Source organism: Colias croceus, chromosome 6 (genome assembly GCF_905220415.1).
Source record: "Colias croceus chromosome 6, ilColCroc2.1".
Lineage (NCBI taxonomy): Eukaryota > Metazoa > Arthropoda > Insecta > Lepidoptera > Pieridae > Colias > Colias croceus.
Genome location: NC_059542.1, coordinates 1875144 through 1901257, shown reverse-complemented (window position 1 = coordinate 1901257; position 26114 = coordinate 1875144). Strand labels below are relative to the sequence as shown.

Here is a 26114-nt window from a genome sequence, read left to right as displayed (position 1 = left end):
TTCATGCACGATATTGGACACTATAATATCGGTCTAATAAGGTTATATAGCTATCTATATGCACACGATTATCTCCGTTGCCTTGATACTATTTCGTCTAAACTGCACAATCTACATACCTAGCTGAATCCCGACATTCGTAACCTCAACGCAATCTGTATTCCCATACAAATTACTTATCACAATATTCATGAAACCGAAATAGCGTCTACACATCACAGTCATTACAGTACCTGAAAACTAAATTCACGTTGCATTTGCGTTGCTTCATCTAAGCTTAATGCGTTTTCGTATGCTTGATGGGCAGTCGCAGTAGATATTCCATTCAGGCGGCCAGACAATTCTCCCTATATTGCTATTCTAACCCACCCCCAGGCCCCAATCCCACCTACGTGGGCCGTGGGGGCTCCCCCGTATAGCGCTTAATTTCCGTATCGTATGGTCATTAATTTGTGAAAACGATATCTTCTATATTACTCGGTTTATTAAATTTTCAGCGTTTCTACAATAATAAGATGTGAATTTTCAGAAATTTTTAATGAACATTATGTATTCATTAATAGATAATAAAACAAAAAGGTTGATGTAGATGTTTATCTGTGCAAGTTTGGCGCACTTTCGCTGCTGCCCTCTAGCGGGCTTATGGTGGATGGTGGCTGTCACCGGCGCATTCCCGCCAACTTTTAATTACGATCATTGTGAACAAAGTTTAACTCGACGACAAAAGGACCTTCTGTAATGAAACTTTGTACATGAGGCCGTTATTTTCTAAGTGCTTGTCGGTTTGCTTATAATAGAATTTTTAATAACTTTATCTCGCTGATGATTAAAGAGATTTAATCTAAGTTAATAAGTTTTAAATTTCTCGTAAGTATAACAAGTTTAAAATTCCAATAAAGAAGGTAATTCTTTCGCAAATAAAAATTACAAACAAGCGTTAAACATTTTTAATAACGCCTTGATAAATGCGTGTTTCCGAACATAAATTCAACTTGTTCGCGGTGTTTACAGAGAAAACTGAGACACCGCCGTGCATAAATTGCAGAGCTTCACATAATTAAAAATCAACATTTACATTCAATTCGATCCCTATTGCGACGTCTATATCACGTTTTAAGTCTATGATATCTCCAAATCGTGTTCTTGGAATTTGGGTGAATCTTATTATCACATATCGAGTTTTAGATTATAACTGAATTAAATATGGAATTATAAACTTTTCAATTAACTACGCCCAATCTTTGCAACGAAAATGTATTTATATTCAATTATAGAGTCACAAGAAAAACACACAGGATTTAATGACAATAATCTTGGAGCCGTAGTGGGCTGTCATTCAGTACACTATTACTGCGCCTATCAGCTTAAATGGTTGCTTTACAAACCGTACAAATTGTGGCGATAATTCGTGTAAGTACACATTGTAACTAGACAATGGTGGTTTACAACAATTTGCGTAATAGCTTTAATGGTTTGTAATCACAGGGCGGCCGTGAGTCGCTCGCTATAAACTATTATACGTGTGCTTTATCTGTTCTCATTTATAAATTATTATTGTACGTCGTATGATTGTATTTTTTTTTTTGAAAAATATTTGTGTTATTGACTTGTCGTGTTTTTTATAACTGTAGTCTGTAGATAATATGATCATCTTTGAAAGTATAATCTGTCTTAGAATTTGTGTATGAGACGTTTTTTGATAATGATAGGCCATGCTGCTACATACGTAATTTTAAAATAAAAAAAACACACGCTTTAATGTTATGAACAGATGGATATGTTTGTAAAAAATCACATTCAGTAAAAACTTTTTGTTATAGGAGGACTGAGGAAACATATTCAATATCATGTTGTTTGACAATAACACGAATCGATATCGCATAAAGCAGACGCAATACGAACCATAACAAATCTTATTTAACACTTTCAAAACAAACATTACTTCCGAACGATAAAATAGAAACTTTAACAAATCTATTTGAAGCAGAAGAAACTGGAAAAGCAATAAAAGCAAAATAATAGTTATGGAAATAGTCCTTCATTTTCCACGAAAGAAAACTTCGGAACTGCCGACAATATGAATGAAACTATAATATTAGAAAAGTTTCGTCTCGAAATGAGAAAACGTTGTACGGGCTCGTTCCTCTAATACACGTAGTTATAAACTTGTTCAATATACTTCGAGTGTGTATGGCTCGTTTAATTGTGTTTTGCTTTAAGTGATGAGTAATGACCAGTATCATTGTATTTTCTATACAGTTCCTACATTGTTAGATGGTCATTTAATTGGTATTAAAAATTACTCAAAATTTCATTCCAAGAAGTAGCAAATTTTACCCAATTCCTAATTTTTCAAAGTTTTTATTAATATGTTACAATGTGAAAATGTGACATTGGATATTTATTGATCGAAAGTGAAGAACGAAAAACAATTAACAAATCAAAATAGTGCAGTGATATAAAATATCGATAGTTTATCAATGTTTACGTGTCGGTCGCTGAACCTATATGCAGATCAGGACGTACGGTATAAACGCTTACCACATATAAGCGATTGTTATGATAATAAGGCATGCAATAGACGGAGCGGGGATGAAATATTGGCCTCTTTTGCATAAGCACCGCTTCGTAGAGCCTCTACGATGTGCTACGACAGGAACTCGTAGCTACTTAATTGTTCATTATGGAAATTTGTGAAAACAAATTTGTACCGAGTTTCGACTTATCAGGAAGTGATAATGAGAAGAAAATACATTTATTAGAAACATTGGACGCGGTGGGAAATTTATATTTTCAGTTCGCGTTTGTTTAGAAATGTTTTGTATTTATTGAGATGCCAACTTATTTTTATATTGGCTACATATCTATTAGAAATTATGGTGAACTAATAATAATAAATAACAATGTATAACAGTTTTATGCTACATTTCAAAAGCATGAAATATGCAATTTTCACAAATGAATAAAAAGTAATGTGCATAGAGCTGTGTAATATTTTAACATTAAATTTTTAAACATATGAATTTAAATGGACGAATAGGACTTTTTTACAAAAAATTTTCTCATATAAAACATATCTGCAAAACTTTTATTTTAAAATATGGTCACTCACTATAAACACTCAAAATATTACATAAAATAGACATGATAAACAAACAATTTTAAAGATACTTTTTCATGAGATATTCACTTAACGTGTTAACCCTAATCATATTTCCTTTTCTACAAATAAAGATATTTTATTACACTCGTAAAAGTTTATTCCAAGAAAATACATATGTACATGAAAATAATTTATCTTGCACAAAAATTCTTCGAATAATGACCACCCATTACATTAAATACGAACTTGAATAATTTATCTTGTTGTCTGAGAATTATCTTCAAAATACTTTACAAGTTAATACAGTCTAGAGCAACGCAGAATAAAATAAAGAAGCGAGGTTATAATAATATATGCAAGATAATTTCGTATTCTCTCTTGAAATGTTGATAAGATATTAGGAATCTAATTAAAATTCCGAGTATGATGAACATCGCAAAAGGCAGCTATGTAGATATATCTGTGATATACTTATAAGAATTTATCAGACACTGTTCTTATAGATAGGTTTAAATATACGCGCCTGGCGACAGACAAGGACGGTCTATACTGGAGAAGTGTATGTGAGTGATAGAGACAGAAACTCAAGGCCCGAGGTGCCGATACAATGCACAATGCATACGCTTAGTCCGTTCACATTGAATATGTAAAGTATAAATAATATTTTTGATTAGTCCTTGTTTAAACCTTGAGTTTAATTTTAAACATGAATATTTTATTCTTCCGTTTGTGAAATTGAAAATCCTGAAGTTCAAATAAAAATAGTATTTTATAATAAACGAAAAGACGAATGAACAATGTATTAAGATAAATGTAATTCTTAAAAATCTGAATAAAAATCAATATAACATGCGTTTAAATAACAAGGAAATTGTTTCGCTATTAACACACGTTTTCAATTAAATACTTAATAAAGTTCGGATGAAAAGCGCAAGAATGTATTCATAAAGCTCTCGGCATCTCAAAATTGTAATTTGTTTATCAAACGTCTGCTCGGTGTGTGTGGCGGGGGCGGGGTGCGACGGGTCCCGGCGTTCGTTCCGTCCGTCACATTGGCACCAGTCAGTAGTCACGTGCGACGCCGCCGGCCAACCACGCGCCTTACGTAACACATCGCTGCAATCGATTATCGATACGCGATTGCACATCACTATCACTACGCTTCCCGCGCATTTTTGATTTATTTTTAGTGCTGTGTTTGTGTGGACTATTGGATTGTGCTCCCTGATTAAGGTTCGTTAGTCAATGTTAACTTTTAATTAGTTTAGAATAGTAAAGGTCAATAAACCGCGAGGCATTCGAGTAAAACAACGATGAATTGGAGCGATTCCGTGCATAAGTTAAAGATTTTTTACTTTATAATTTGCTTTGCAACTTTAAAAATATTTTTCCTCAGTAATACTATAATTCTGTAGAGTATTTTTTTTTATTTCCAAGGTTAAAAAATATGTATTGAAAATATGTAGTAAAATATATTTTTTTACAATTTATTTATAAAAATAATTAAAGTAGAGTTTCATTAATTTAAAATTTAAGTTCTTATTAGCTCTAATTGTAAAAAAAGGGGATATATTTTTATAACACTAAGGGAAACTGTTCTTATTCTCAAAAAGGAGGCTTTATCAACAATAAAAAAAAATTGTCTCAATAATCGTAAGTCTATTATGTAAATATCAACTGTATGAACACGTTGAATGAAATCTAGTGTTCGTATGTTTTATTAAAAGTTTTTAAGTGTGTTGCAGATGAATTGTAAATAAATTTTGATTCATTTTGTCACCGATCAATATAAAAAATTGTTGTTGGAGTGTTAATTTTTAATTTTAATTTAAAAGAGGTAGCAAATAAAGTCGTAATATATGTTTACCATTATTTTAATAAAACACTACTGCCGTAATCACAATGATTCTAATTTACTATAATAAAATAATATACTTACCTATATTAATGAATGCATCCTTATTGCATGTATATTCATTAATCATACCACAATCATACAATTTAAACATACATAAAATTACGCTAGTAATTGCATATCATTACATCTAGTTTATCTATGTCTCTAGTTATTAAATCGAGCTATATTTTCCATTGAATATAATTATAATTATGTGAGAGCAACTTATAATTATCTACATGCCAGTCCACAATTTACTTTTCATAGATAATAATGAAAGCAGCAATTTGCCACAGATAATTCTACTTTCAAAATTACTTCGTTCCTAACATCACTTATCTATAATTTCGTTCCTAGGAAATGTGTACGTGCATTATTATTTGAAACAGATTATAAAATCAATTACTTAATTTTATGGACATCGCAAAATTATGTACTATTATCTATTTAAAACATTCATTTCAACAATCACAAAACTAATCAAATCTAATAAATCTCAACTATACAGTATACAGACAGTAAAAAGTTTATTTCTCATTAAAATTTGACAAGAAGTCGTTAATTAACTGCGATAAGATAAAAATAAAACAATGGAATTTATTTTCACTATCTTTGGTTTGCTATCGTTGAGTCATTTACTGCCTATTAATTATTTAAGTTATAAGTTTCTGACTCTATAATTATTATTAATTACTCAGTTTTGTATCTTTAAGAAAGTAAGAAATAAAAATATTTTTATTCATTACCTGAGTACAAAGATATCAAGAGGCTAAATAACATCAAACCATTATAAAATATATGTTTTTAAACAAATATGATTTTTATCTGCTCTTTTATTTAATGTTTGATTGTAATCAGTTACGCAAACTCTCCACAATCCGATGAAAGGAAAAATAAATAAATATTGATTCAAGAGTCCCAAGCTCATGCCTCCTTAAATATTTTGGTATATTTTATCTTTTGATATCTACCTATGATCTGGAATGTGGTTTAAATGTGTTAATTTTATTAAGAACATGATCCACCCATACTAAACATTTCAATAATAAAAGAACTTCTCAAGAAGCATCTGACAAACAATTCAATAAGCGATTATAATTTTCAATTTTGATCAAATAATAACACAGCAAAGTCTAAAAAATAAAGGTTTTATGTATCACCAATTTAAATGGTAACATTATTCAGTTAATACAGTAAAACAAATAAAACCCTCTAGAATATAAGGAAAAATTTACGTTTAACATCAAAAATATTTGCTTAAATTTATCACCAAGTCTATAAAAAATGCATCGAATGCCTTCGTGTTCATGGTGTTATCGCAATATAGTTGACATAACATAGTAAATAGAAATGGGTAGGACAGATAACACTATCTGTCCCAATTCCACTATCTATGGTTTGTTATTTTTAACATGTTTTAAATCGACCACGATTTACAAAACGATCCCTTTGTAGATTGTGTTTTATTCTAAAACAAGTTTTGAATCCTACTTGTATTTCAAGCAAATACGTTATTTCAAATCAGATATTATTAGGAGTGTTTACTACAATCTCCAAAAATAAGTGAGATTTCTATTATTAGAGTAGGTACATAAAACGATTATGTAATGAATACTTTATGTACTCAGGTAGTCTTTATGTAAACTGAACCGATTCGCAACAAACTTTTGGAAAAGTCTTGTAAGTTTTCCCTGAGAACTAAAAGCTTAACCATCGCACACACAAGTATGAACTCATGTGTCTTAGCTAAAACTAGCTGTGCCCCGCGGTTGGTCTTAGCGTGATATAAAGCCTATAGCCTTTCTCGATGTATGGCCTATCTAACACCGATACAATTTTCCAAATCGGACCAGTAGTTCCTGAGATTAGCGCGTTCAAACAAACTACTCAGCTTTACAATATTAGTAAAGATAGTAATAAATTATATTCGCTGAAACAACCAGTACCAACAGTACTGAATGAATTGAAAGTTCACAATAACCATATCGGCTAACAAATACTACGTAGCAATGCGTACGCTTGGCGAATAAAAATGTAGGTCACTCTCGTTGCCCTCGATTCATTCAGCCCATGCGTGACGCCAAACTGATAGTGGAGTAAATAAAAACACGTGGTTTTAGATTCACGCACGTTGTTACAGCTTCAAAAGTGATAACAGTGTAAGCGCTTTCAGAAATCAAAAAGTATAGGGATCTGGTTGTCGAAGGTGACTTTTATTACTCATGTTATAGATGAGAAAATTCTATCAGAATTTTGTAAGGTACTAAATAAATTATAGTGATTTTATTGATTTTATAGATTTTATTGAACTCGTTCTTGTGACAGATATTTTTGCTAATCTGCAAATAGTAATATATTTATGCTTCTGACTGTACATGCTTAGTTAATGCTTTCCCTTAGTTTAATATTTCAGAAATCTGTGTTAGTTTTAAGTATTTGGCTCCCTTGCAACAGATACCTATCAATTATTGTACAAGTGAGTTTTTTTTTTTCTTTTACTTTTTCTATTTATGTTCACTGTGAGACGTAGAGGAAACAATTGTTAATGTTACCATTGTATGTCATTAATTTATATATTACACAGGTTTAATTGTTTCTGTAAGATCTCCAAATAAATAAATAATAATAAATAGTGTTCCTGAAATGTAGGATTTGTCCAATCAACTACATCAAACGAATACTCAATACATCTCTTCATAACCAAAACAAAAGCAAAACTTAAACTTTAATTAAACCCAAAATATGATAACATGTAATTACTATTTTAATATATTTCATTCAATTCACATTAATTCAGCACCAGGAAGAAATTAACAATTCATGCATTATCATTTAATGCACTGAGTCATCGAATAATAAAGGGTATTTATAAATAAAGTCTGTCTACACGGCGAAAATCAATACAGCCACGCAGACAGGATAATTGGAAATTTCGACACGGAAAAATTCAATTTTGTGCGTTTAACATACCTTTTAAAGTACAATCGTAACTACTTCCTGCACTCTGTGTTGACAATTTTAAAACGTTGTGGATTAAAGTTTTACTATTGAATATATATAAAATTCTTTTAAGATCAATGAAGTCTAAAATAATGTTTTCTTATTGATTATTTTTTATTGTAGGTACGGTAATAAGGATCTACTAAAGTCGTTAAAAAGTAACGAGTTCCTCAATTCCAAATATTTTTACAAAATTTACATATTTTTTCGTAAAAATTGTTGACCGTAAATGGAAGTGCAATCCCATTTATAACATAAAACAAGCGAGCATCTTCTTATATATAAAAATGAATCGCAATATGTGTTGGTAAGCGCATAACTCGAGAACGGCTGAACCGATTTCGATAATTCTTTTTTTTATTATATTCCTTGAAGTACGAGGATGGTTCTTATGTAGAGAAAACGTAAACATGTACCACGGGCGAAGCCGGGGCGGCCCGCTAGTAATATAATAAAATAGAATAAAATAGCATTTTCAGAGAAAAAACGTGAATTTTGGCACGGGAGTGACCGGCTAATTGCAGTTGATATGACTCGTAAAGTATATTACGACTCCGACCGTGAAAATTCGAATGAAAATTTACGCGGGGCCGTAAAAGCTTCGCCGTCGTAATAGATGGCTACGGTGTTACGTTTTATTACGTTACGTTAACGTGGGGAGGAATTTTGATATTAAAGTAATGAATTTTCATTATGTATTTTAGAAAAAGCAGCGGGAATTAAGTGATGGGCGTGGACGTGGGTGGATGTGACCCGTTGTGTTACTATATCTATACTAATATTATAAAGCTGAAGAGTTTGTTTGTTTGTTTGTTTGAACGCGCTAATCTCGGGAACTACTGGTCCGATTTGAAAAATTCTTTCGGTATTTGATAGCTCATTTATCGAGGACGGCTATATAGGCTATAGACCATCACACTATGACCAACAGGAGTGGAGCCACGGAGGTGAAACCGCGCGGAGAGCTAGTTTATGATATAAGCAATGAGGTATTAACTAGATTATTTTGTTAGAATATATTAGATGGATATTATAACATGATATATTTTTAACCAACCGTTCCGTGGAATCACTCGCGACTTATTTAAATAATCCACAGGAATAAGTACGTGTAGGTACTGCTATTTAGAAATAAAGTTACCATCTAATCTATGTCTCTACCATATTTCATTTTTGTTTTTCTGACATTTACAATTTGTATGTCTATGAAGAAATACCCTGACAATAAATAATGTGTTCATTATTTCAACGTAAAGTCTTCAAGTAGGCCTTCATATTTCGTAACCCACTTTCACCTGAGCTTTCTAAACGAAAAATGAGGAAGGAATTTGTATTATGACGAAACAATGTTTCTGCTTTTCCGAATAATTATTGAAACTGTTATTAAGATAATGAGTTCATTTTTTAATGTTATTAAGTTTTAGAAGTTGATTAAAACATTAATGAACATACAAATTCTTTACTAATAGTCTTCTTAACTGTATATTTAAATAACAACGAACTGTAAAAAGTTTAAAATAATGATTTTAAACTTTTCTTTTGAACTTTTTAAACATTGCATTACATATGAAATCAATTTTTCTATTCTAACATTCTTCATACCTCTTCGAACCCAATTCTCCTATATAACACGTTCAACATTGAATCCGTGTCAATACAGTAAACTGTATCGTCTCGATTTTACAAGCCATTTCCCATTCAACGAAATAGTATCACATCTCAAGTGGTAGGCGTTAGACTATGTAGACTGCAGACTGCTCGACGCCACACTGTGTTCCATTCATAGCATTTATCTCTAGTAAAACGTGTTTACATAAGCTTCGTAAGTATATTGTGGTATAAACTTTTTGTCATATAAATCGGAGAAGATTTTCAGAAATTTACGACATATGATTGAAAATATGTACAGTCAAATAGAAACAAATAAGTGCTTATAATAATTGAAAGATTTTTGGATCTCTGAAATGTAGTCTTTGATTGTTGAACTAGTAGGTTGATTTAGACTTAACTACACTGGTAGTTCAGGACCGAGGGCGGTTCAAGGGGGCATTGAGCCGCCTATATCATCTTCCCGGTCCTGTGACTGTCCTGCCCACTCTGGCTAATTGATAAAGAGGCAGGGAAGCCACATAGTCTGGCATATAGCTGCGGGAGCTCTGGTGCGTTCTACAAGAGATCCCGGAGTCCCCGCTACCATGCTTTGGGTTTGGCCATCGAGGAGGTTTTAGTGGGTAAGAATCCCACATGCTCTCTTTTTTCCCCCCAAAAGAGAGTATCTTTTGAAGATTTCCTCTCCGTTACCAAAAAAAAGTAGGTTGATTTAAAATTCACGGAATAAAAAATAATCACCTTCGGAAGCGTGAATAAAAAAAAATTACGCTTCTGTCTTGTATCGCATCTTATATTTAAATGCATGAAAATAAGTAAACAATCATAAAACATAAAACGTAATCAAGCATAGGGCCAGTTTTCAGTTCAAAAGCACAATTTATTTCTAATTTCAAAGAGAATAGGGAATGAACATTAACATACTTATTTGAATTTGTTATCGGCTGGAGTTCACAAAGTGATTTTTATTATTTGATATTTTTCCAACGAAATTACATTTTAATGTTTATTTTAATAGCTAATACAAAGTATGTCTATAATTCCATATTTAAGTGGACAAGTCAATTATGTTTCTAGCATATATATCGTTAGAATCTAGACAGTAATTACGACTGTATAAAGTGATTGAATGACTGATGGTTGCACAGATTAGATAATGGATGAGGAATTAAATCGCTACAATGTTACAATTGCTTACTGCAAATATACATGTATAAAATTTATAGAGGAATAATGTCGTCGTTACCCTGATTGAGAATGCTTCTTTAAAATGTAGTGTGGAAAGAATTTGTTTTCGCAGATTACAGAATCTAATTCATCGCAAATGAAAATTAAAATAACCAAATCTGTCCATTAACTTCCATACAATTTCTTACAATAACCAAACATTCACACAACGCGTTCAACAAGTCGATCATATCAATTACACATTTAACGTGACAAAAATGGTAACAAAAGTATCAAAGTGCTTGTTTACAAACAGTGGCTCCGACCCTCATGTCGAGCCCCCGGGACTGCTCCTGGATCTGGCCTTGAACTTGCGTGACGCCGCTAGGCCGTTTACCTCTTGGAAAATACGCCAAGGGAGATCTTCGCGATAAATGACAATTGAATAGGCGGGAATTGGGTCGAAATGAGGCGAGAACCGCATTGGAAATCTATCTTTCTTTCCCGTTGAATATCGGTGGCAAATAAATGCGATGTTATTATTGTGACTAATACGTCTATACTCTATAGTTCTATACCGTACGTGCTATTGTTAAATGTTTGAGATACTAATCTATATTTTATAGACAGTTTACTTTAAAAGTCAGAAAGGTACACCCCGCTTCTTCAGAAAAAGTCATTCTTTAATCATGCAATAACTAAATTATGTTGATGCAATGTATAACAACCTTAGAATAACAACACATTAATAAAACAAACCGAAACAATTAATAAAATAAAATAAACCGTTTACATCAAAAAGCTTTAGCTTGTTCATTATGAAAGTCCATAATGCAAAAAATATAAACCCGGATAATACAAAAGTCGGCTTATAGCGTACGTTAAACCGGGTAATATATACTCGTATAACCGGCGAGGATACAACCAGACACCGCTCAGACTGTCTGCTTGTACAATTTCACTCGAAATATGTGCAGAATGTAAAATAAAAAGTGAGAGTGGATATGAGAGTTCGTGATTTAAGTGTAGAGGTTTTCATCCGAGATTTCAGGTGTACAAATGTGGCTTATTTTGTACACTCGAAAGCCGGCTAGCATCTCTGATATTATTTTACTCATATTTTAAAGCCAGCTGTATTAACGCCTGGACTATAGCAACAATATTCATCAAATAAAGGGTTAACAGAATTGAGCTATAAAATAGGTTATGGCAAAGCTTTGGACATTCATAGTTCTAGAATGTTCAAAGAATGTTCATTATCAATTATCATCATCAAACTACAAAAGCACATGCATACGTTTTTAAGTCACGCACAAATGCTTCTTACAAAAAACACAGTGCAGATTTGAAATCCTGCATGAATGAGGAAGAGGAGAGCATTTTCACTTACCTGTAATATTAAAAGAAGTGACAATTCTCGGTTCGCTAACAACGCGCGTTGCAACCGGCTGAGTTATACCCGGTTTCTATTATATCCGTGTTCGCGTAAAATATTCTAGCTGAAAATCTGTGCTCACCTTTGTATAAACATTGAAAATGGGTGCCATTATGTACACCAATATGTGGTTGACACGTATTTTGTTTGTATGTATTTTCTATGACATAAATTTTAGTTGTACACTATAATCATATTATTAGGTTTCGTCATGCCGTTTATAGTTACCTATAATAAATTAAAAACATGTTTTATTTAAACTTAGGCTAAATATAAAGTTATAGTAATATTCATATTTAAGATTTATGAATGTAAACTACATAAAATGAGTTTGCTTAACGACTAACCCACTCGGGATAGGTATGAAAAGTGCTCGCTAAATATTGGATAAAAACTTTTTATTTTATCGTTATTTAATTTTAACTTTGCGCATTTATTTTTTCATTTCTTTCCAATAAATGAATGAACGATCTTATCTGCTAAAAGATACAACAAGAACTTATGTCACCACTTCAACAATTTTTTTCCATGTTTTTGTCTTAGTACAACGCAATTTGACGTTCAAGTCACATTAAACAAACACTTCAAACATCTCCATTCACGTCAAATTTTACAAATATCTGTTAGAGTATTGCGGTACCTCGATGAATAAGGAATTCCACCCGTTCCCGGTTTGCGGTTAACTTTGACAAATGTCACGTGTCACGCAGCCGGGCGTAGCCGGGTGAAACCCTGTTCTTGTAACCGGGTATCGTACGTGCTACCCTATTGCAACATAGCTGCCGTATTTAACGTTTTTGCCTGTAGTTACTGTTCTGCGATAGGCCCTCGATTGACGCATAAATCTAGTAATATTTTGAGGTGTTTATATTATTCTATTATATATTCATAAAACATTATCTATATTTAATTAAGTAGCGTTCAACATCTAACTACCAATACATGTTTTTGTGTCAGTTTGAATTTGAAAAAGTTATACAGAACTATAGTAGATGAAACTTTAGATCAAACATTCGAGCAGTCGTTAGCATACATGACGTCATCACTACATGCTATCGCAATAAAAGCGTAATAGAGGAAACTGAATCATCAATTACTATTCAATAGCAAGTAATTACATTGATTGTTAAGTGATCGACAGTAAACAAACCTGACCTGCCTCGAGATGCCGGGTCACTCCGGCCGCCGACCTCTAGAGGAAGCGAATAGCGATATCTCTAAGGTGTAAGATAAACTATCGTTGTTTGTAAGTGCGTACAGAATTGACAAGGGTCTTTAAGGCCCTGTGTGGAGCAAGGACAAGGTTTTTATGAGCAATTTTTTGAGAGCTTTGATTTTTGTGGAGTTTAATTTATAATTTATGGTCTGACGGTATGAACTTATTTTAAAGGTATTTATCGACCACCTAACTTACTATTAACAACAATATAATTGATAAAATGTAGCCGGTTCATCGAGATTATCGCAGTATCGTTTAAATTTTTAGTATAAATAAATAAAATTTAATTTAATAAACTTTGGTGTGATAAAATTAAAATTATATGAAATAAATAAAATTGGCAGCTTTCCAGTTTTAACCACATCGGGGAATACACATTACCTTTTATATTTTTTGTTTATTTACAAATAATTTACTCCAGGAAACCTTTCAGAGGAAGTTGCTGCTGTGCTGTATTAGTTCAACTACTAGGTATATGTAATTTTCCAGCTGAAAAATAGTTTACATACTGAAATTATATTTATACTGTACAACCCGTTCACATTTGAAACAAAAACTATTGACTTGATTAATTGCACGTCTGAAGTCTGTTATATCTAGTGACGAATTTCGTCTATAATAGCAATAATATTTAAGAATATTATGCAATAAACTTATTCTAATATTCATCTACTTGTTTACAGGTCTTACAAGACATCAAGGTAAATATTGTAGTTGACAGTTCTTTCTGTTGCAAAGCTTGGTGTTTATTTGCCTACCTTTTATCTTTTATTTTGCACTTTTGCACTTTTCAGCACGAGTACGAATGTTTTGAAACTAACCACTTTAAAAGACGAAGAAAGTTCTCTTGAGTAATTAATTTTAAGATTTATAAATAGTCAAAAGGAATTTAAAAGTCTGAATTGGCTTGTTGTGATGAAGGATTTCCTTTATTCAGCCAAATTGATTGAATATACTTATATATTTTAACTTTTAACTGACATTTTATTTCGTAACTTTTTTTTTACACAAGTTTGTTAACAAAGTTATTAATAATTTTCAAACGTAAGTTTTAATATATTTTGATACAATTATATTAAAGTGATAGAAACATAGTAATGACTCATCAAATTCCTAAAGTATCAGTATAGAATTCGTAGACACATTCGTAGAGCTACGTACTTGTATTATTTATTCATAAATAGCCTTGATTTCAGCGTATTAATTTCATTTTGTTCTAAGTTTCTGGCACATTACTTTCTATGGCTTCTTTTAACTCTATATACCTACATTATAATATAATCGCGGCGTTCGCGGCCTACATTTGGTGAGTAATCTATGTAGTATTATATTATATCATGTGTAGAAAAAATATTAATGTGTAGTCCTTAGATAAATTCAAAATCATTTCTGTTGCTTGTTTATTTAAATTACTTGAAATTAATGTTATTCCTATTTCTTAGAATAAAAAACATTTTTCTATAATTTAATGAATAGGTAGAATTCTTTGGAAACAATTCATTTCAGAATATGTACATAAAATATCTTATTAATTCTAGTTAGCATTAGCAGATTGCGTTGCATCTCATTTTAGTCAACCACCATAATAATTAACTCGCAGTAATTTTTAGAAAGAGTATTTTGAAGGTATTTCAATAAAATATGTCTGAAGGCTGTACCTACAAATAAGACACGTCACATCCGCGAAGGTTCGATACGGTCTGGCAGGGAGGGGCGGTCGATGGGTCAATGAACCCGCCGAACCCACCCCACCTCTTATCGCAATTTTCTTCCCCAATTTATCTAATATCGTAATGAATTTTTTAATGAAAGCACTGATATTGGATGCGGAATTGCAGAAATTTCAGTAGCGCAATTTTTCCATAGTTAATTTAGTTTTTATCAATAAGTTTTTTGGATCTCGTATAAGTTTGAAAAATAGCTTTTCACAAAACAGGTCATATAAGGAAAAAGCACAAGGACTATCTTTGCATTTGCTCGTAAATAATATTTCGACGTATGGGACGTATTTGTCAAGCCACATTTAGTTCAAACGTATTATTTGTTGCTTGATATATGTATATTGCAATGGGCAAGAGCTTTCCTCAAAATAGTCCATAGAACGGTTTAATTCCCTTTCAATCGACAATGCAGTATTGTCCAATGCGGGTGGGTGTACCCCTACTTTAGGTTTAGTTCAAAATTCTGTACATTTAAGTAATTGATACCAAATTGTACTCTTCTATTAGTTAATAGATAACTCAACCACTTTTATCAAAATTAAAGTAGTAATTAATATCTACCAAAGCTTGACAAGTGTTTATCAAAGTATGAGATGCACTTTGATAAAAATAAATACTCTGGTAAATTTTTGGGTGGATCTAAGTTCAATCCCCGATATAATTAAAGTCAATCTTATCATGTAGATTACAGAAGGTTAACTCCCTAACAAATATCGTGTTCATGTAAAAAAATATATTTTTAAAAAATAAATCATTTAAAAAAATTCAATTATCATTATTGCCACATTTTTTGTAAACCTTTATACTGTGACTCGGTACTAAACCACGGCAATAATAATATTTTTTCACGTTATGTTATTAAATGATAGAGAACTTCAATGTTAATTCAATGGAACATAATTTCACGGATCGCTTGTTCTTATCAGTCAATTAAAGCCAAAAGAGAAGCTAAGAAAGACCTCAGCTCGCGTGTGAAAGAATATTTTTACTCAACGATTTAAAAATATGTACCTAGTACTTACCTTCAAAATTTATGGCCTGTTGGTTTTTCCGAAAGATTCAACTTTGTTTAAACAATACCTATCTTAAAAGTATTCACTATAGTTGTATTAATTCTATATTTCTTATTTTCTTAACAGTAAATGAAATAACATCAAAAAAGGAAATGAAAACATGAATAAAAGTTATTAATATAATAGCTATGTCATTCCATAGACTAAGTAGGACTCTAGTAATGACTCTACCAAACACGCTATCTGTGACGCTATCTATTCGATTGAAAGCTTTCAACATAATATTATGTATTGCACAATATTACCTCGCAGTTATTTTAAAACCAGTCAATAAAGTCCATTTTTCATTTATTTTTGACACACATTTCTTCCCATTCTAGCCCATAAGTTCTTCTCTCTCGCACAACAATTGCCTATTTACAAAACATTCTAGCGACGTTGCCAGGTCGGCGCATGGGCCGGTGACGTCACATTATTCCTTTAATAATATATGTAGGTACCTACAGCTACGCTATGAACACGTTTGGAAGTTCTAAAAATGGCGATTTCTGATAAGATGATTTTACGTCCTTGTAAATTTCTAACCCGTTTATTGAAACGCAATGTGGGCTGCTAAATCCAGTTTTCCCTACGTTTGTAGATAGAGCCTAGTTATTATTTGTCATTAATACAGGTAAATTTATAAATTTAGCTTTAATCGATATCGTTATCACGATTAAGTAAATAAAATCATTCAGTATAATCTGAATTTCAAACATGAAATTTTCCGCTCTACATACACAATATTTTGTATGCAATATACAAAATATTGTGCAGTTTCATAATAACCATAAAAGTTTATATTAAATATCAGATCAAAATTCAAAACCCATAAAGGGCAGCCTTATTACAGTATCGATGAGTCAATAATGTCTATTATTATGACGTGTTTGGACATGAAAGGCGGATATTTTGAAAACATTGCCTCGAATTATTACCAGCGAACGATGTAATTGAATGTTATTTAATAAACAGACTATTGTTATTGAACGAAAACATAACATTAGAATGTGGAAGAATATTATTAACTGACCTTGGAGTGGTGATTAATTTAACCTAAAAATGTATGCGATAGAAGTCTACTCTTCGACTTATCATCATTTCAACTTTGTGTTGTAAATTTTTTTATATCTACTCAATCTTCAATATATTTGAGTAGAGTTACCCAACTTTGACACGTGCGATAATCTTCTCAAATAAAAATAAGAAGGAAGTAGGTAGTTACTTAATTGAAAGAATTCAAAAATTATATATTATGTAATATATTTCATTCCTCTCAATTTATTAAAATATGTAGCAATAATATAAAAAATATATTATAACGTATTTCATTTTCCGTATTTATATAAAAAATATACGTAAAAATCACATTGTTTATCCGTCACAAGGTCACAAAACCTTTGATCTTCTTGGCACAAAACCAAAACGTAAATTGCTATTTCGTACGACTTACGAATTTTCTGAATAATGTTCCAACGTATGATATGTGGCGCTTTTTGCAATTAAATAAAACGATAAACGTATATTTTTTGAAGGCGGTATTATGTAGAAATTTAAACGTGATTCATCAAAGAACGATTATTTTACCGTCTCCGTTTTTATTTATAAATACTTTTATAATTTATGTATTTTTAAATTATTTCAATTGCGTAACTAAAATATTACACGTTGTAAGAAAGACGTCAAATGCGTGCTTTGTGCGTACATACCTACTCGACCACCCACGAGGCGATGTTACTGGCGGAACGAACATTTGCAGTTATTTTGTTTCTTTTTTAAGACAACGCAATCAATAAGGTTTAAAAACTTATTATCATTGATTTTTGAATAGAAGAAAAAAGCTTTCAATTATTGATATGAAACTGGAATCACAAAACAAATCGATAACCAAGGTAAAATATTTAAAATCGTGTAACCAAAAGTATTTTTACTTCAGTACCTAATCAATCTAATAACACAAGCAGGGGACCGACCTATATAGATAATGCTATCAGCCTATATTTCCTATGTAATTAATCACCGAGCACCGTCAAACGGGCCACGATAAATTTAACTCCAAGGAAAAACACCGAGTGTACCAAGATATCGCGTTGAAAATTTATTTTTTATTAGTGTTTTTGACACTAATTGACGTGACTATTTATAATGGCAGATTCTAGCAGGATAAGTGAACAAATGTTGCGTCTAACTTTACCTATTAATTGATTTTTTTTTTTACTGCATCGTTTCTTAGTAATTTATTAAGAAACATAATATTGAGCTTAATGAAGATACTTACTTGAAAAAATATTAAAATTAATTGAAGTCAAAGTCTGATTCATAGAACTGAACATAGAAATAAAATGAGAAATAGGCAAAAAACGTCATTTCGGTTCCATTTCTCAAATTAATGACGTGATTCAGAATAATCTACATTATAAATTGAAATTGAACTGCTTCTTACTTATATATTTTTTCTGCGATATTAAGCATTACTAATCTAATAAAACGTCACACGGAATTGGCTAATAGTAGGTAAATTTTTAAAATGTTTTTTTTTTTATTTATTCTGACATTTTAAACTTAGTTTATCAAACAGAAGATAATTAATCTATCGTCTTATTCTAGACCTAATCATCAAACAGAAATTATTTTAAACAAGCTTTTTGAAATATACAAAAAATCTTTTTTCATAGAGCTGCGAATTGCCTTTAATATCTCTCTTTATATAAGTAGATACTATTAAAGTATGTAATATGCAGAATATTATCTTGCTACGAGATTGTCGATAAAATTTTATGGCGAAATCTCAACAAAGCGAGGGTAGCCATTTCATACGAATGTTCTACTTTCAATTTTATAATAACAAAATGTGCCATCGCTAGCGGTATTCTTTATCAAAATCTATTATTTTTATAATAACTGAAAGAATAGAAAGTTTAAAATAGAAAAACTAGTAGCACACGTGAGAATATTTATTATGACTTATTTTAAATATTATAATTTCTCTTTTGGGGCTTGTCATATTATATTTGAAAGAAAGAGACATTTTTTTGTATTTCTTTCATTTTTTTACATCTTTTTCATTAATTATAAGAGCAATACTGCCTTACAGAGTTTATTGCCGGCTCTTCTCTGAAACTGTTTTCCAAACCGATGGCAAATGGTAAAAATATCATAGGACGATTCAAAAGTGCTTGTATACGAAGTCTAATTGAATAAATAAATGTTAAAGTTTCAGGTCCATTTATAGTTATTATCTTAGTAATAATAAAGTAATGTTGTATGTTTAAGAAGACACAAATCCATTTTACAAAAGAGACATACTCAGTATTATAGCCTAGTTAATATTTTTATTAATTTTTCCCGAAAAGTTCCTTCCTTTTTGGTTACCCTATTACAGGTAAATGTATGTAAATGTAAAGCAAAAGGGAGGACCGATATATAAGACAAAGTACGCCTCAAGCAATAAACGTAGCTCATTAAAGAAATATTATTCACAAATCTGCGAATGTTTGCGGAAGTTTTTAATATTATCTCCGCATCCTATTACAGTCAGATAAGCTAATAGCCAAAATGGATTTAATTACGAATTTGTAAGTAAGTAATAGAAGTACAAATGATTAAATAAAATCAATTATTTGTCTGTAAGGTACGAGATTTATCTTTAATCGGACCAATTCAATTAATTCTAGCAACATTGTAGTTATATTATTTTCATTAACTGAAATATAAATTCCGCATAAATCAGAAACCGCAGAAACTATCAAACTTTAGATTTCTGATAACTGGATTAACATTTAGCCGGAACAAATCGAATAACCAAGTCATCTGAAACGCAACCATAGTGATCTAATCTACATTAACTTTACATAAAAGCATATCGCGATTTGCATTTCAAACAGTACTTCTAGTTTAAAGGAAATACGGTCAACCTGATTGTAATAATAATTGTAAAACAAAAGCTGTCGTAACTTATTTTGTGACATTTATAACTCACGATGTTTTGTTTGGCGTCGCGGTGGAATTAGAACGTACGTCATTTGTTTAGTGTAACATTCACATTTCGATGTAACAGTTTGATTTTTATGATCTTTATTAAAGGCGTGGGATTAGTACATCTGGGAGATTTCGCAACGTCATCTGTATAGTGAGGATAATGTGAAATATAATGAAAATATACTTTATCTAGTGGTTATTTATTGTACTCTACAATTTTATGGCATCATATATGCAACGAACTGCGACTTAGAAGTAAAGTCCCATGATAAGAAATCTGTTCTATAGAAAATCTTATTTCAAAGAAAAATCAATAGAATAGATATACCTTTAAATATATACATCTCTCATACAATGTTATTGTGTACACTACAATGATATCTAAACGCGACGTTATCTATGAAAATTTGAGGTTATAAGCACTCCCGCGCAGCGTAAGAATAAATCACACAATGTGGTCTAGCACGTGTTGCTAAGGTTTACTATTTATAACTAAATCTAAAAGGTCATTTGAGCGTGTTCGATAATCATGTTAAGGCTGTGAATGTATTAACAGATTTTGTGTTTTAAAATATTTTAAATGTATGTATTTAGTTTGTCAGTTTGTTAATGCCATAACAAACATGAATTTGTAAATTAGATAAGTATTATCATTCAGGTAAGCATCGTAGCAATGTATTAAATAATTTAATTATTTTAATAGACTTTTTTATGTTTTGAACGTTACTCGTGCTTGAAGGACAATCGTTTCCAGGAAGACATGTTTTAAACTAATTAAACAATGAGGTTATGTCCATAACATGTGGTGTTACATTATTAAATTGAATGTTAGTTTTACGTAAACAATTTAGTTTCAATTTCACGTGTTTTTGCAATAACAAAGAAACAACTAATTTTATTAACAATTAAAGATTTAAGATAAGCACATAGGAAGTAGTTTCAATAAAAATGGTACTAGATATTTTCATGTTACGAAATGTTTAGGCTCACGCTTATTTCATTAATATTACAAAATCAATACAGCATGTAACCGGAAATTATCAATTCAAGATCATAATAGACACAAATGGAAGGTTACCGCTCAATCTACAATACAATGACCTTCATTTTTATTTAAAACGTTATCTCCTTGTATCGCTATGAAGATACCCGTTATGAATAGTGTTGCCCAAATTCAGTCTTGGTCTTGCGTCTTGCGTTTTTGCAAGACCAAGACCAAGAACAAGACCGCGTATTTTTAGCAAGACCAAGACCAAGACTGACCGTGCAAGACTTGAGCAAGAACAAGACATAGCCTGCAAGACTCTTGCGTCTTGCAGCTAGGACTTAGCGCTATTTCACTGAGTAGTTAGGTGTAACAGTTCGGTGTATAACTAGGTAGGTACGCTTAGGAATTCTATGAGACGCAAAAAACTGTATCAAATAATATGAAAAACTGGACCTATGCGCATTACTAGTTATTTATTAATCTGCTTGATCTTTACTATGGCTATGATAATTCAAGCTCACAATGTTCCAATTCTAATACGTTTTTCTAAGATTTAAAGTAAACTTTAATAAATAGTAATAGACTAATAGGTAATTGCAAGACTTGCAAGACTTGCAAGACTCTTGCTGCAAGACCAAGACCAAGACCAAGACTGGGAGCGCAAGACCAAGACCAAGACCAAGACCAGGTGTATTGGCGCAAGACCAAGACCAAGACCAAGACCAGATGTATTGGCGCAAGACCAAGACCAAGACTGGCTAAGTCTCGTCTTGTTCTTGCATTTGGGCAACACTAGTTATGAATAATAATATAACATGCCGAAGATTTCATCATGTCACGCGTAGACAACTCAATACTCATTTGACTCTATATTTCTATCGTTTCGAATTATAGAGTATTTTTAGGCATTTTTTAAATATTACACTATTCTAAAATGTTATTACTATCTACTACTACTACCTATTTTAAATTAATCCAATCATTTTATAGAACTCGAAAGTAAATTGACAAAGGTATTTTGAAACTGTAAGTACAATTAATTTCATATCGGCAAGATAATTAAACAAGGACATACAAAACTTTTAGAAGATTATTAAAATTATGATACACTAGATTTCCGCCCGCGGTTTCGCTCGCTTTTTCAGAGAAAAACCCGCATAGTTCCCGTTCCAGTAGGATTTCCGGGATAAAACCTATCCTATGTGTTAATCCAAGTTACCCTCTATATATGTGCTAAATTTCATTGTAATCGGTTTAGAAGTATTTGCGTGAAAGAGTAACAAACACACACACATCCTCATAAACTTTCGCATTTATAATATTAGTTTTATTACAGAATTATTAAATAGGACAATCTATTAAAGTATATTGAATCACGTATTCTAATAATAATTGAATCAAGTGATAAGCAGCTACTGGATCGATTGATAAACAATTTCAAGTGGCGAGATTATATTCAGATTTGTATACAGTAGCTTTATTGTGGATAGAGCTGTTAATGATATCTTTCTAAAACCTAATAAAATAGTCATAATCATTATAAATTCACGAGATTTCGCATTATAAATGTCACAAGTAAATTATATACAGCCTGGGACAGTTATATACAATATATTAAATAATTAATTATTTATGAATAAGTCTCAAGAACAGGGCTATTAAATTATACTCGAGTTGTAAGTTCAACAAAAGCCAAGTTACAGGCCAACTTGTGTCCTCCACAATGCTCCTTTGTTTTCGCGTAATGGATGGCCTTTGTCATTTGAGGCCGTCATTTTTAATTGTTTATATTACTATTTTATTAAGAAATTCTATGCACAAATTTTAGGTACAATTTCTTCTTGATTGTTTCAGCTATGTATGATAATACATTAGCCTAGTAGCTGAAATGAAAAAAGCATGCATGCTAATGTTTAACATATTTTAATGAATGGTATTTTATAAGCAACTAGCGCTTATTATGACTTTAAGTCAAACCCACAAACTCTGGAACATTTACACGCTACAGCCACTCACAGATTACCTTCTTATCCTAATGCTTATCTTATAAATAAGCAATTTTTAAATACTAAGGGTAGCAATTGTTCGTTTTTTCACAATTTTATTACAAACATTAGAATTTAATACGCTTTTCATGCCCACTAATTTGTGAAGGGAGGCTTAAAAATATTTTATAATTTGCACAAAAAAGTATGAATAGATATTCCGTAATGGAATACATATAACAATAAAATGATGTGCTAGTATATTTGTTCATTGTACCGGCAAAACTAAGATTAAAAGTTATAGCAGTTCAGTCATGCGAGTCAATTTTATGATGCCTGCAACAACTGCATCTTCGGTGAAATAACATTTTGGTCGAAATTTTTTATTCATTTCAATTGAAATTATTTTGAGAAATATTAATGGTTGTAGGTAGTATTTATGCTATGAGTATGAAATAATTATTTGCCTATTGCCAATTTATATTTTTGAATAAGATGGTATAATCTTATACCTAAATATAATAAGTAAACATTTAATTTGTCATAAAAATTATATTATGACTACCTAAATATTAATATAATGACTTCAAAAAAATAATAAATATTAATGCGAGCGTGCAGTAAGCTAATTTATTTATAGTAGAGTTAAATGATGGTCTGCCTGTTATATCCAAATAATGCGTGATGTTTTCTATTGTTTACTTTGATGTAGGTAATATAAATAATTTTAATACGTAATTAATTTCCACCAAACTCGAAACATTTATACATACAACAGGAATTCTATTAAAGACTCTATGTACAATTCGATATCACATTAACCTACCACTATAAGCGATTATTATTAGACATTCTTATGTTCACATAATATTTGCCAGAAAGCTGATCATCTTATGCCTAAAAAAATCGATCGGTGAAAGAGATTTCAAATTCCTCTAGTCATCACAAGAGTTTACAGGATTTTCAGTTGACCACAGAGCTTCTCGTTTGCTCCTTTTTTCTGACTATATAACAGATAGTCATAATCAGCCTTCCTAAAGCGGCCACGGACGCTAATCGGCAGTTTTCTGGCAGATTATCTCTTAGGCTCAATTTCTCTTTAACGTATTTTATATTTACACCTCGAACCCAAAGTCCTCGCACTTGACCGATTTTTATCGTCTTACAAGGTTATCAGTGTGGCAGAAAGGCAGAAGGGCCGATCTTCTCTTTTTCTTCTTGTTTTCTATGTCATATAGTAAGGGTCTCAATCCACAGAGCTACCGCGGCCGCAAGCCGCTCGGAGGCACCGTAGTCGCGCCCGTCGGGCTCAGTCCGGGCGTCCCCGCCGCGGCGTCCCCCGGCCCCGCGCCCGCCGCGCCAAGCCCCGCGCCTGCAACCACGCCGGCCATGAAGCAGGAACACCCCAGTCAGCCGATGGTGAGTTACCATATGTATACTCATATTATTAGTTACTTGCTGTGCTCCGCGGTTTTACCCGCAGTGGCTCCGCTCCTGTTGGTCTTAGCGTGATGATAATATATAGCCTATAGCCTTCCTCGATAAATAGGCTATCTAACACCAAAAGAATTTTTCAAATCGGATCGTTCCCGAGATTAGCGCGTTCAAACAAACAAACTCTTCAGCTTTATAATGTTAGTATAGATTAATCCTCGTGATAGAAGACGCATAGATCACAACATATAAGATGTTACATGCGTCTACCATTGGACTCATACTGGTAGATATAAAGCAAATAACTTCGCTTCCCTTCTGGCGGTATAATACTCGTACAGAGAAACGCAACTAAAATTATTTCCAAGAAATTAATTTAAGAATTAATTTTCATAACCTTTGTAAAGCTTCATTACTTCGTTTTCTAAAACATAACAGGCATTGTACAATATGCGAAGATTTTCTTTGGTATAATTGTTCCAAGAATTATAAAAGCAAATTTAATCCCATTAAGTAAATACCGGCTCTAGAGCGTCTGCGTCTCTACAAACAATTTAATTTATTTTGTTTCACTAAATGAAACGTAATTACATTAACTAAATCGACATTTTCCTTGTTAATTTTATTTTTAGACGCTTTTATTTAGCTAGTTTTTATTTTACATTACACTAATCAATACGGGTTATGTCAAAGGCCTATCTATACTTGAAAAAAATAAAGCTGAAGAGTTTGTTTGAACGCACTAATCTCAGGAACTAGTGGTCCGATTTGAAAAATTATTTCGGTGTTAAATAGCCCATTTATCGAGGAAGGCTTTAAGGCTATATTATATTATCATCACGCTAAGACCAACATGAGCGTAGCAATGCGGGTGAAACCGCGAGGAACAGCTAGTCATAGATATGGTTTTGGACAAAAAACACGTGTCCCTAACAAGGCTAGCTAATACAAAAGTTAAAAATTTTTAATTTTCACGAGTGCTGCCAACTTTTGCAATTTTTGCGCGCAGTCGGCTCAAATTTATCGCCTTCAATTGAAAAGGGACGTGTTTTATTCTCTTTCGCGCTGTTTTCAAAAGGCTTGACAGTTATAACAAAAACAATGGTTGATTACATACCGAGTAGCAACTATAAATAACAATGTAAAAGTGGCCATTTACACTTTTCTTTGCAATCATTGAGTTACTAACTCAATGTTTGCAATAATCTTTCCAAAATATTGTCGTAAAATATATGAATACGATTGAAGATTAAATTTGACATAATTAAAGAAATTGTAAGTACCTACGACAAATTTCATTATTGCAAACATTAAATAAATAAATAAATTTTATTTTGGAAATCTATATTGGGTGTACACTGTACAATATTGATATGAATTATGAAGCTTAAATAAATAATATAAATATTATAATCTCTGAAGATACCTACCTAACACACCTTTATTCAAATTCGTTATCGTAAGCATATTATATTTCCATGAACACTTTACATTAATTAAAACCTAACAGTATATGAAAGGGAAACT

At 31.7% G+C, this 26114-nt stretch overlaps 1 protein-coding gene across 2 annotated transcripts in view; it reads left to right on the top strand.

Annotated features, from left to right (window-relative positions):
• LOC123692444 (DNA N6-methyl adenine demethylase) overlaps positions 1-26114 on the top strand; it is an 80257-nt gene that overhangs the window by 41761 nt on the left and 12382 nt on the right. Inside the window, exons 1-3 of one of the 2 annotated variants that reach the window (XM_045637190.1) lie at positions 4192-4336; positions 14113-14130; positions 24411-24572. In XM_045637190.1, the coding sequence (XP_045493146.1) occupies positions 24543-24572 (30 nt within the window). In that variant the 5' untranslated portion in view covers positions 4192-4336; positions 14113-14130; positions 24411-24542. Of the gene's footprint in view, positions 1-4191; positions 4337-14112; positions 14131-24410; positions 24573-26114 lie in introns of those variants that run through there. The other variant, XM_045637189.1, reaches the window with a different exon arrangement.